The 13,623-nt window shown below is 34.9% G+C and overlaps 1 protein-coding gene across 1 annotated transcript; it reads left to right on the forward strand.

Moving 5' to 3' along the window:
* Positions 1 to 2,197: 2,197 nt before the first annotated feature.
* LOC109022229 (protein S-acyltransferase 21-like) lies at positions 2,198 to 12,778 on the forward strand. The gene is made up of 10 exons (XM_019005073.2): positions 2,198 to 2,425; positions 3,565 to 3,678; positions 3,765 to 3,885; positions 4,372 to 4,574; positions 9,746 to 9,814; positions 10,074 to 10,145; positions 10,278 to 10,406; positions 11,172 to 11,252; positions 11,329 to 11,535; positions 11,759 to 12,778. The coding sequence occupies exons 1-10, from the start codon at positions 2,381 to 2,383 to the stop codon at positions 12,653 to 12,655; spliced, it is 1,938 nt and encodes a 645-aa protein (XP_018860618.1). The 5' UTR covers positions 2,198 to 2,380; the 3' UTR covers positions 12,656 to 12,778.
* The last annotated feature ends 845 nt before the right edge of the window (positions 12,779 to 13,623 follow it).

Here is a 13,623-nt window from a genome sequence, read left to right on the forward strand (position 1 = left end):
TTCATATAATTTAAGGGTCCAAATTTCCTCTAGATTATAAAAAGAAAAAAAAAAAAAAGAACTTGCAATAAAACAACGCAACTATATTAATTAAGACAAAAATAAAGTCCGTCTTGAACAAGGATTACATTAATATATTATATAGTCCAATTGTCGATGCATCCCACTTTAAGCAAGTCAAAGCGCTTATTTTCCAGGAACACACACACACGTGTATATATATATATATATATATAGTATATATAATCCCTAGAATGTCTCATCTCTATTTTGGCCCCATTGCAACAATGTTGCTCATCGATCAGTTTATATTTTACATTTGAAGTGAATTTTTATTTAACTATTTAATTTATAAAATCACTCAAAAAATATCACAGCGCTTAATATGATTGATAATTACAAAATAGCTCATTCATAAATTATTTATTCACAAAAAAATCTTAGAAAAATAAATTAACAAAATTATATGTCTTGATGTTGTACGTATTTTCAATTGTGAAGTTACTTTTATTGTAAAAAAAAAATTAACATATCATATGAAGTCATACTAGTTTATAAATTTAATTTTATAGATTTTTTTTTATAGTTGTAGACTATAACACTTATCTATATGAATACAAAAGGCAGGATGTTTGTAAAATGAGTAATGTTATATGCAGTCGTGGAGTATGTAAGTTCTGTGTAATATTTTTGAAAAAGAGTGAGGTCTATAATTAAAAAATTAATTTTTTTTTTCATATAAATTTTATATTTATTCACTTTTTTAAAAATGATTATACAATATTTACACGCTCAAAATTAAAAATATTAGTTCTCTTGTAAAATGGAAATCGGTTACGACATAAATTTGGATGCAAGTTTTATAGTTATGGTTGGACCACATCTTGAATTTGACCATTTAACAAAAAGATAATCCGATTAGGCGCTGAAATGTCTATATCAATGGAGTTGCCATACCCAACCTACATTCTCAATCATTCCACAAAAACAGATACAGAATCGAAAGTGGAATATTTGTAATCTTTTATTTGTCTTCATGTTACCAAATCAAATGCAAAAATTGTACGGCCTTTTTGTTTTTTGTTTATTTTTAAAGAAATGCTTATAATCGTGAGTGTGTAAGCGCGGCATACTCTACAACTATATATAATATTATTATTTTATTTGTATCTTTCTCCTACGAATTATGGAATTTGGATACATATTTTCAATTAATTGATACACCAAGTTTCAATTCAAAATGAAAACACAGTGCCACTTATATTTTTTAATATTATTTTTAATAAAATAGTACAATTATTATAAGGATTATGGGGCTGCCCAGCATTTTTTTGTTGAGTGTACGGTTAGTTATAAATTTTTTATTTTATTTTATTTTAAGTATTTTTAATCATTTAAAATAAAATAATAAAATATATAATTTTTTTAATAATTATTTTTTTAATTATTAAATAAATAAAAATATATATAAAGATTGAACGATAATTTTAAGAACGATACTATTTACTAGAGTGTAAGCTTGACGCGTGCCTGCCACACTGGCTAAATGAAAAGCAGCTGACAAAATGAAAAATAATAATTAATTTTAAACGGAATTAATTTATTGAAATATGTATTGCTTTTCATTTCATAAAAAAAGATATGAATGAATAACACTTCTTTAGATATTATATTGTTATTAATATTATTTCTGGATATCATAAATATTATTAAATATTAATATTTAAAAAAAATAGATATATTTAGATAATAAAATGAAATGAGATAATTTTAAATAAAAATATAAAAATTAAATAAAATATTATTAAAATATTATTTTTTAATATTAGTTTTTAATATTATTATTATTTTAAGATTTAAAAAAAATTAAATTATTTATTATATTTTATATAAAAATTAAAAATAATAATAATAATAATATAAAATCATATGAAATACTTTCACTATATAGATAGAAAGTCCCAACAACTTGATTACGAAAGTTAACAGAGAGTGTATGATAAGAGACGCTGGGGTGGAAGATAGTATCGCACAGTTTGGTTAGTCCAGTTTTTCTTCTTCTTCTTCCCAAGTTTTTTTAATTTATGAATTGGACTTAACAAGCCTTTACAACACGAAACCAACTGGATTGGTGGGCTAGTAAAACCCGTTTTTTTCTTTTTCCTTCTGGGTCAAGATTGAAACCTAAGCAAACGCTTCGAGTTCTTCATCGTTTTCACTGGTAAAAGAAAAGAACTCCAAGAATGGACCAGTACTTAACTGGTGAGTCGTGACTCTGACATTTTGAGTTGGATTGAAGTTCCGGGGCTCGATTAGGTTGAGGTGGTTCGTTTTGCTTCAATTTGCGCTTTCTTGAAGAGTTTGGACTGAGTTTTTGGCCATGGCTCGGCATCATGGATGGCAACTTCCAGCCCACACCTTTCAGGTGAATTGAATTGTCTATACGTTTGGTAGCCTACGAAACTCTTGTTCGGGAAAATGTGGTTTGTTGGGGTCTATGTTTTTTCTTGTGCATTTGTTGGGGTTTTTGTATATAAGGGCAATGCTTTTTTTTTTTTTTTTTCCTTTCCTTAGGGGGGGGTTCCATATACAACTTCTAATTACGTATTATTTGGTTTTTCTTTTAAATCTTATGCTTTCTCGTAAATTATGTTAAAGTTAGGAACTATGATCCCGGTAAAGTTGATAGTTCTGAGAAATTAAGGTTTTTGTTCTCAAACGCTATCTCTTTAAAACTAGTGTTGGACTAGTTTGGAGAGTGAGATAAAATGAAAATTTTGTGAATAGTAGTAAGATAATTTGTGAATAGTCGTGAGATAATTTTAGTAGGCCTCGTTTGAATAGTGAAAGTATTTCATTTCATCTCATCGATATAACTTTCTTAAATTCTAACATAAAATATAATAAATAATTTAATTTTTTCTAATCTCAAAACAATAATAATATTAAAAAGTAATATTCTAACAATATTTTATTCAACTTTCATCTAAACCGTCTCATTTCATCTCATTATCCAAACTGCACCTTAATGTTTTATAGGGTTTTGCGAAAGGAGAGACAAAAATTTGAATAAAAATATTATAAAATTAAAATATTATTAGAATATAGTTTTTAATATTATTTTTGTTTGTAGATTTGAAAAAGTTGAACTGTTTTTTATTTTTTATTTGAAAATTTAGAAAAGTTGTAATGATTAGTTTGAAAAAGTTGAAATGATTAGTTTGAAAGTATTTGTGTTAGAGTGATGTTTGGGAAGAAGATGAAATGAGATGAGATGAAATGAAAATCTTGAGATGGAAACTTTTTCCAAACAATCCTAAGTAACTAAATTTATAGAAGTAGTATGATCTAAGTTGTCGCGGTGAGGACGAATATAGTCAAGCACAATTGTAGTCATATTAGAACCCCCTCCCTTAAAAAAATAAGATAACCTCCAATGGTGATTACGGGTCGTTGGATCCATGTTTTGGGTGGCCGTGAGAGTTGGTATTCTGTCTGCACCTTCGGCTTCTATGTGGTTTTTTATGATGAATTTTCAAAGCCTCATTTTCTCCTTCTGTACAGGTTGTGGCTATAACAGTTTTTTTCTTGCTATCAGTCGCATATTATGCCTTTTTTGCCCCGTTTCTTGGAACGGAAATATATGAATATGTAGCTATTGACGTTTACTCTGTCTTGGTAAGCACAATCCTCAAGTTTTTTCCCATCCATAATTACATGATGGGTATTTCTGCCTTTGTCTTATTTCTTGATTATCATTTCAGGCACTCTCTGTATTTATTCTTTATGTTCGATGCACGGCTATTGACCCCGCTGATCCTGGAATTCTGCTTGATGCTGACAAGACATATGCCTATAAATCTGCCAATGACAGGGATCTGCATGGTCAGTATTCGTTGATACAGTATAGTTTTATTTTTATTTTTTTAAAAAAACATTAGAATTGGAGAAGTATCACATCGGAGATTCGTGTCAAGGTTCTCGCCATTTAGCAAGTACTTTCAAGGGAATTGGATTTGTAATACGAATGATTTTAACGCAGTTGCATGTATACATTGGACCATTAAAAGAAAGGAATCTTGATTGATGTACCTAAGATTTTTTTCTCAAAAAAAAAAAAAAAAAAAAAACAGTTGTAATGAGCAAAGGATGTCCAAATCTTTACCAGGAAACCTCTTTGACATGTCTAGCCACCTAGATTTGTCTACTTTAATGGCAGAAGTGGACTGGTTCCCTTAATGAAAATGGGAGTGATACTCATTTTTCCTTTTTGGTATACCACTGGGTAAATTTAGAACATGAACATCTCCTTATGCCTTTGCTCTTTGCAATTTCTCATTGAAACAGTATGGTGTGTGATTATTGTCTCAGGGAATGCATCTTCTATTGAAGAATCTGGCAAGATAGGATTAAAGGATGGAGAGAAATCTGATAGTCATGGTTCAGGTTGCCATTCAAAAGTTGGACATTTCTTTTGTGGTTTTCTTATGAAAGAAGATTGCTGTAGAGATGATTTTCTACAGCAACAATCTGGAGATGAGGATGCTTTATTTTGCACATTATGTAATGCTGAGGTACAAGAGTCTTGATGGCAAGGCTTCTTCTTTATGGGAAAAATATAACAAGAAAAAAGTTTGTTTCAACAGGTGTTGCAATGGTTTGCTTATACTTAGCAAATCTCCTCTGTCCCGAACATGTACCCAGAAAAGCATGCACAAAGGAGAAAAACTGAAAAAAAAAAAAAAAAAAAAGGTTTTAAATAGAACAGAAATTCCAAGACTTGGGGTAAACTCCCAATACCTAGTTCAGATAGTTGCTTATATGTGAAATTTATTAAGTTGACGTAGCACTTTGAATCTTGATTCTCCCTCTGGGGAGGTGATCTATAGATGTTACTGGTGTTTTTCACCCATTTTAAATATACCCTGAGCCACACTTTTAGTTGATATGTTGAAGAAGCAAATTAAGGCATGTACAGCAGGTGTTGCATGCATATGAATGCATTAAATGAAAAGTGGCAAGAGTTGCACTCAATGAAGATAGAGGTTACATCTTTAATAATTTGTTGAATGAGGTTTGCTTTTAGTGTGCATCTTACAACTCTTTTCCCCTTTTTTCAAACTCAAATAAAGAAAAGTGAAACATTAGCACCTAGAGTTTGGTTTAAATCTTCCTCTTGAGGATTGTTTGGAGCCTCACATCATATACTGCTTTGCATATTCGGTAGAAATATCTTCACAGACATATTATGAGTGAACAAGTTGCAATTATATTATATGGACTGTCAAAATTAGATCTCAATTTATGAATTTGTTTTGTAATGTTTGTTGGTGTAATATTTTTTTCTACAAGAACAAGGTCATGTTTAATGTTTGTTGGTTTTTAATCCGTTCGTGTCTTTGGCTCCTCTGGTTAATGAAGTGCATTCGTTGGAACCAGTTCCTTTGGTATTAATACCCCTTCATCCAGTTGATTTTCTGCACCCCGAGATGAACATTTGCTCTGTTTCAGTATTTTCGGGAGATTTACAACAGGAGGTTTCTTCTGGAGGGGATGTGGTTGAGCCCAATTTACACTTGGAATTATATGAGGGGAAAATATTTGATGAGAATGCAGGTAGCCCAACCCCTATATGCACCATCCTGTCTCATGCTTCAACCAAAAATGCCTCAGATTGGGTTTTATAAAAGGTTGAAGATTTACAGGCATGTATGAGGATATCTTGTGCAGGGTTTAAGGAGCAGTTTAAGGCTCTTCTTGTTGCTGTTGAAGCAGGAAGACCTACGGCTTTGAAGTCTGCAGCAAAAAAGGACAAGGAGTTGAAACGTTTAAAATACTTCATTAATTATGATATTAAGGAAGGAAGTGTGGGGAGGGACAGGTTGAAAGGGAGGGGGATCTTGGTCATCAAATGAAGCCTAAAATCCTCTCTTGGAATGTAAGGGGATTAACGATGTCAATAAGCGTCTCCGTATTAGATCCCTCCTCCATAGCTAGAAAATTGATGTTGTATGTCTTCAAGAAACTAAGTTGAGTTTTATTGATAGAAGCATCATTTGTAGTTTGTGGGGCTATTCTTTTGTGGGTTGGAGTTATCTTGCTTCGTTGGGTGTTTCGGGAGGTGTGTTGTTGATGTGGGATAAGAGGGTGGCTGAGTTAGTAGAGGAATGCATTGGGAATTATTCTGTGGCTGGTTCTTTTAAAAATATTGAGGATGGGTGGCGATGGGCTTTTGCGGGTGTGTATGGGCCTAATGTGGATAGGGAGAGAAGGTTTTTGTAGGAGGAGTTGGCGGGTTTGTTTTCCTTGTGGGATGTGCTTGGTGTTTGTGTGGGGACTTTAATATTGTTCGGTTTTCCAGTGAGAGGGCGGGTGTATCTACTCTATCTATGGCAATGGAAGAGTTTTCAGAGCTGCTTTTTATCTGAATCTTGTGGATCTTCCATTAGCAGGGGGTTTACAATTGGTTTAACAGTAGAGGGGGGTCAAGGTTGGATAGATTTCTAGTCTCTCCTTCTTGGGAGACTCACTATCCGGATTTATGCCAGAAGAGGTTGCCCCGTGTTTGCTCTTATCATTATCCCATTTTGCTTGATTGCGGTGGCTTACTTGGGGGTATGTGTTATTTTAAATTCGAGAATACATGGCTTACAACTGATGGATTCGTGGAGAAGGTTAGGATTTGGTGGGCATCTTACTCATTTTTCGGAACTCCTAGTTGTATTTTGGCAGGTAAACTCAAAGCTCTAAAGTTTGATTTAAAGAGGTTGAATAATGAAGTCTTTAGGCATACTGAAGTGCAGAAAAATCTGCTTTGGGATGAGTTGCATGGTTTGGATGAGGGGGAGGTAAATGAGGAGTCATTGTCAAGGAAGAATGAGGTAGTGACTAAAATTGAGAAGGTTTGGTTGATGGAAGAAATTTCTTGGAGGTAAAAATCAAGGGTGATTTGGTTGAAAGAGGGGATAGTTGTACTAAGTTTTTTCACAAGATGGCTAATTCACACAGGCGCAATAACACTATTGAGGCACTTCATTTTGGTACCAATGTGCTTCACTCCCTTGATGAGACTCAAGATCACATTGTGCAGTATTTTGAAGATCTTCTAACCGAGACAGAGGAGTGACATCCTAAGTTGGATGGTCTGAATTTTGACTAGCTGGATTTCTGTGCAGTCAACTGGTTGGAGAGACCTTTTGAAGAAAATGAGGTGTATCAGCTGGTGAGTGGAATGTGTAAAGATAAAGCTTCGGGCCCGGATGGCTTCTCCATGGTTTTTTTTCAAGAGTGTTGGGATATACTGAAAGTAGAAGTTATGTGGGTACTCCAAGATTTTCATTCTTGTCAGAAGCTTGAGAAGTCCCTAAATGCTACATTTATCGCACTCATCCCTAAGATAGCCGGTGCCCATAAGTTGAAGGATTTCCGTCCTATTAGTTTGATAGGTGAGATCTATAAAATTATTTCAAAAGTGTTAGCTAATCTTATGAGTACGGTGATGGATAAAATCATTTCTAAACCTCAAAATGCTTTCGTTAAGGGACGTCAAATTTTGGACTTGGTTCTGATTGCTAATGAGTGTTTGAACAACTGTATGAGGATAGGTATTCTGGGGGTTCTTTGAAAGCTTGATATGGAAAATATGTACGACCACGTGTGCTAAGATTTTCTTTCTTATATGCTAAGAAGATGCGGCTTTGGGGATAGGTGGTGTGGATGTGTTAGACATTGTGTTTCGACCGCTAGTTCTTTATATTAGTTAATGGCAACTCTTGTGGTTTTTTTCAGAGTAAGAGGTGTTTGAGATAAGGGGATTCGTTATCCCTTTCCTTTTTGTTTTAGTGATGGAAGTATTGAGTCGTATGGTGGAGGCTACTTTAGGGGGGGGGGGGTTTCTCTCTGGTTTTTCAATGGGTAATATTTGCAATGGTACTATTTTAATCTCTCATTTATTATTTGCGGATAATACTCTCATTTTTTGCAATATTGACAGTGGACAAATTCAAGCTTTAAGGGTTGTTTTATTATACTTTGAAGTTGTCTCGGGCCTCAAGGTGAATTTGGGCGAGTCAGATTTGGTACTGGTGGGAGATGTGAGGAATATTAACCTTTTTGCAGATTGGTTGGGCTGTAAAGTTGCTTCTCTTCCAATGAAATATCTTGGACTCCCATTGGGGGTGTCGTTCAAAGTAAAGAATATATGGGATCATGTTGTAGAAAAGGTTGAGAAAACACTGTCAGGTTGGAAGTGCCTATATTTATCAAAAGGGGAAGACTAACCCTCATTAAAAGCACCATCTCCAACCTTCCCAATTGTTATCTTTCCTTATTCCTTTTACCGGTTGGTGTGGCAAACCGGATTGAGAAGTTATTTAGAGCATTCTTATGGGGTGGCATGGGAGAGGAGAATAAATTCCTTCTTGTGAGTTGGCATAGGGTGTGCTACCTGATTGTGAATGGAGGCTTGGGGGTGCGAAACTTGACTAACTTTAGTAAGGCACTGTCAGACACTGTTAGGGAAGTGGCTATGGAGGTATCAAAGGGAAGGGGACTCATTGTGGAGAGAGGTTATTGATCAAAAGTACGAAGGTGATTGGTGGGATGGTACTCTAAGGAGGGTAAGGGATCTTATGGTGTGTGTTTATAGAAATATATTAGAAAGGGGTGGGACAGTTTTGTAAAACATACTAAGTTTGAGGTTGGAGAGGGTGCAGAAATTCGTTTTTGGTTTGATGAATTGTGTGGTGAGAGAGCCCTTCATTCTATTTTCCCTGTTGTTTTCAGCTTGGTTGGAAATTAGCAGGCTGCTGTCTCATAGATGTTGAGGCGTACTAATGGGACTGTCAATGAATGTTACTTTCATCAGAAATGTACAGGATTGAGAACTTAATGAGATTGCAGTTTTTTTCAGTTTCTTGTATTCTTTGAATATAGGAGGAAATGAGAGGGATCGAATATTGTGGAAACACACAGGCAACAAAAATTTTTCTATTAAATCTTATTATAAGGTGTTGTCTGGTCAGCATAAATTCCCTTTTCTGTGGAAGAGTATTTGGAGGGCGTTTGTACCATCTAAAGTTGCTTTTTTCACATGGACAACTGTACTTGGAAAGATATTGACGATTGACAATTTGAGGAAACGTGGCATGGTTGTTATGGAGTGGTGTTTCATATGTAAGAAAAATGGTGAATCGATTGATCATTTACTCTTACGTTGTGAAATGGCTAGGGAGTTATGGGTTGGGGTTCTTAGTAGAGCTGGGTTGAGTTGGGTTATGCCAATGAGAGTGGTGGATCTACTAGCATGCTGGAATAGGCGGCACAGAAGCTCTCAGTTGGCAACGGCGTGGAGGATGATTCCTTTGTGTATTATGTGATGTTTATGGATAAAAAGGAATGAGCGGTGCTTCAATGGTGCTTCAACGACAAGGAGCGAACTGTTGAGGATATCTGGAAATTGTTTGTCTTCTTTGCTGTATTGGTTCTCGGCTGTTGTCGTTAAGGGAGGAAATGCTCATGAGTTTTTGTTTTCTTTTCAAGTTTCTAGAATGTAATTTGGTGCTTTTTTTGTATACTTCTGTGTACATGGGCTTCGCCTAGTTTCATTAAATAAAGTTTTTCTTACTTAACAAAAAAAAAAAAAAGTTTTATCCATTACAACCATTGGTTAGAATAATCTTCATTTACAGATGAAACCACTGAGGAGAGGAGTTGTTATAAGGATCACATTATGTCTTTTCTGTAGGTACGCAAGTTCAGCAAACATTGTAGAAGTTGTGACAAATGTGTTGATGGATTTGATCATCATTGCCGGGTAAGCTTAAAAAATGTTCTAATATTCTTGTGAATCTCTGGCTTCAAGGACTTTTTTTTCATCCAAGTAAGCTTCATTGACTTTAAGACCTGCAGTCATGTAGAATTATCTAGGAGGCATCTAAAAAGACTGTATTGCTTAGATGATTACAAATATGTTCCAAAATTTCTATCTTAAAGATTATATTCTTGGTTTTGCTTAGCAACATCATGTCTATATCTCCAACTATTGTATTGACGTTTTCTAAAATATGGTGCAGTGGTTGAATAACTGTGTAGGGAGGAAAAATTATGTGACGTTCATTTGCCTCATGGCTGTGAGTCTCATTTGGGTAAGTTTTAGTATAATATCATTGTTTGGGATTCTCATTTTCCATGGATTATGGCTTGTCTTATTTGGTATAAATCTTGTTGTCTGATCTAAAAATTTTTCTCTCAGGTTCTTTTGTTGGTGTTAATAACAACTTATTGTTGAATGTGGGGTTGGCATTGCTGTAATTGTCCGATGCTTTATTGATAAAAAGGGTACAGAGAACCAGATAGCTGATAAACTTGGAGTTGGATTCTCCCAGCCCCCTTTTGCTACTGTGGTGGTATGCTTGCTGCCTTGTTTGCCTTCAGCTTGTATTGATTTTCACCTTCAAAATGGTATCATGATTTTATATCTGGTGTGGCTTTTATAGATCATAAAAAATAGTAAAATGTTGTTGTAGTTCATGTATCCATTGGCCTGTAAGAATTACCATGGTCTGGCACCTATCATCCATGCCAAGAAATGCCTAATCAGGCTTATATGTCTGATTCTTTGTTTTTGGCTAATTTTGTAATCATACACATGGAAACATGGGATTCTTCTTGGTAAGAAAAATGGCAGAGTCCAAAAGAATATTTACTGTAGAGATCATCGGTCTATTAAATATTAAGTTATTTTTCAGGGAATCTATCAGCCAGAAAAGTGGACCTAATTTTGGGTTCTTCTCACACAGTCCTTACTAGGCTCTACCTACTTATAACATCAAAATGGTAGATTCTGTAAATGGAACTGATATATTTGGCTGGTTTTTGTCTCCTTACACAGTCCTATGTGGCTTGATCTGCGAATAATGCATGCAGTGCTGCTATTTCATTAAGCCAGCTGAAGTAATCTTGCACCAAGGATTATTTTTTATTAGTGACAACTTTTTGCATCTGCTGAAGTAAAACCAGCTGAAGTAATCTTGCACCAAGAATGCATGTACTACACTTGTTTTGATAATAATAAATCTCTAGATGCTACTTATCAAAAAAATAAATCTTAGATGCTGGGTGATGAAGGAATTGTAAAGCCTGAAACAACATGAATTCTCTGATGATAACAGGCCTTATGCACGGTTGTTTCTTTCCTAGCCACTGTGCCTTTGGGAGAACTATTCTTTTTCCACATGATACTGATTCGAAAGGTATGTTCCTTAAATGACCTACCCCTTCTACCTATCTAAACATGCATGTGGTAAACCATTGTTGCTTTTGCTGTAGGGTATTACAACTTATGAGTATGTTGTTGCCATGAGAACCCAAAGTGAACCGCCTGGTCCATCTCTAGATGGTGGTGATCAACAAAGTCTGGCATCATCACCAACTGGTTCATCTGTGACTGCTATAAGTGGTAGAAGCTCTCTTGGAATGGACTTGCAATATAAAGGTGCTTGGTGTACCCCTCCAAGAATCTTCATGGACCATCAGGTATTACTGCCTTTGTTTATCATATAGAGGAGACAAGGATCTAGATTAAATCTTTGATTAAATGTAGAAATTTCCTGCTAAATCCTTAATTATATTATCCAATAATTTACTAAGAATGAATTTGATTAGGCTGGGGCAAGATGTCACATGATTGCTTGTATTGTCCTTTGATAAAGTGAATTTTGTGCAAGAATTGATTATTTTATGAGTGTCTAATGAGCAGGATGAAATTATATCACATTTGGAGCCAGGACGCCTACCATCTACAGTGGATCCAGATGCAGTACCGTCTGACCTAGAAAAAAAAGTACCCCAGCGTCCAGTCCGAATCAGTGCATGGAAACTTGCTAAATTGGATTCTAATGAGGCAATTAAAGCAGCCACTAAAGCTAGAGCGTCATCTTCTGTTCTCCGTCCAATTAGTTCACGACATCATCCACATGATGCTGATCGTTTATCCAGTAGCAATGTGAGTGGAAGAAGCAGTCCAATAAGTACTGATCAAGGGTTTCACAATAGATATCCTAGAGCTAGGACAATGAGGCTATCCCTTCCCAAGAGCTCCTATCCACCAAGTTGCACCAGCAAGGAAGATATTGAAACATGTCATCATAGTGTGAATAATCTCAGCAGTCCTCAATTCTCCAACCTCACACCTTCGCCATTGGAGCAACAAACTGCACACGGAAATCACTTCAATCCTATGTATCAATCGTCGGCAGATCAATCTCCTTGGTCATCAAAGCGAAGTGAACAAAACAAAAATGCAGTTCTTGAGAATGTAGCACAAATCCCTAGTAGAAATAGCTACTTGGGTATTGCTGAAAACACGAGATCTTTAGTCTTCTGGGATCAAGAAGCTGGACGTTTTGTTTCCTCATCTTCCAGAGGTTTTGGAACCGAGCTTTTGTATACAGGTCAATCCATTTTCTTTAGTGGGCCTGTTGTGAATGAACAACCTGCCCAAGAAACAAGAGATGGAAGCTCAGTGGCTGTTGGCATGAATCGAGGCTCTACATCAAGTTATTATCAACAGGGTAGGTCACAAAGGGGTGGCCAGCTTCCTGTATTTGTTCCAAGTGATTCCAGACAAGACCAGTTCTCTTCTACATTGCCCTGAGCAAGCCACTGGTTTCTTTTAGCATATCTGTAGATCTAGAGCCTGGATTTTTTTAGATTCTTTTCTTTTTCGACTTGATTTTTCTTTATAGATTTTGTGCAGCTCTTGGATCTTTATGCTATATGTTCACCAATTCATTATGAGTGTTGAAGGATTTAGTTTCTAACTATTGAATCTGGTTAAATTTGTTAGCAAAGCAATAAAGCTCTTTTGAAATTTTGTTAATAAACAGAGATGTGTTTTGCTTTTCATTAGAGTATTGAAAATCAATGATGGGAGGTAATTTACATAATCATACTTTACACATATTGGTGAGACAGGTAGGGGGATTAATCAATTTCTCTAAGATTGAGGCAACCATTCTTCAGGAGTTCTCATTGTTTTGGAATTCTTTTCCGTATGCCACAAGTAATCATACTTTTTTGAAGAGAAGGTAAAAACTAAAAATAAATAAAGGGAAATAGTGTTGCTTTTCGGGGATTGAATTTGGGTCGATAAATAAATAAATGGTTTGTCGATTATTTGATTTCACATCAAGAATGATAAAATGATGATGATTAAAAAATAATAGAGAATACGAAAAGTCGTGGGTTGGTTTGGTTACATGAAATTAAATTATCTCATCTTATATAATTATTATAATTTTTTTGAACTCCCACATAAAATATAATAAATAATTCAATTTTTTTAAATTTGAAAACAAAAATTATATTAAAAATTTATATGATAATAATATTTTATTCAACTTTTAACAAAATATCTTATCTCATTTAATCTGAACTGCGTAACCAAACAAGGCCAGTCTTTTTATTTTTTTTAAGGTTTGATTTCTTGAGGGCATAAGTGAATTTCAAACAGACTTTATTGTTTGTGACCGTGAATTGGCCTCAATTTTAGGTGAAATCCCTTACTCTTCGTTCTCGCTAGTCCGGTTTTACCAATGGCAAACACGAAATTATCTCCACAGG

This window comes from Juglans regia, chromosome 8, assembly GCF_001411555.2.
Source record: "Juglans regia cultivar Chandler chromosome 8, Walnut 2.0, whole genome shotgun sequence".
Classification (NCBI taxonomy): domain Eukaryota; kingdom Viridiplantae; phylum Streptophyta; class Magnoliopsida; order Fagales; family Juglandaceae; genus Juglans; species Juglans regia.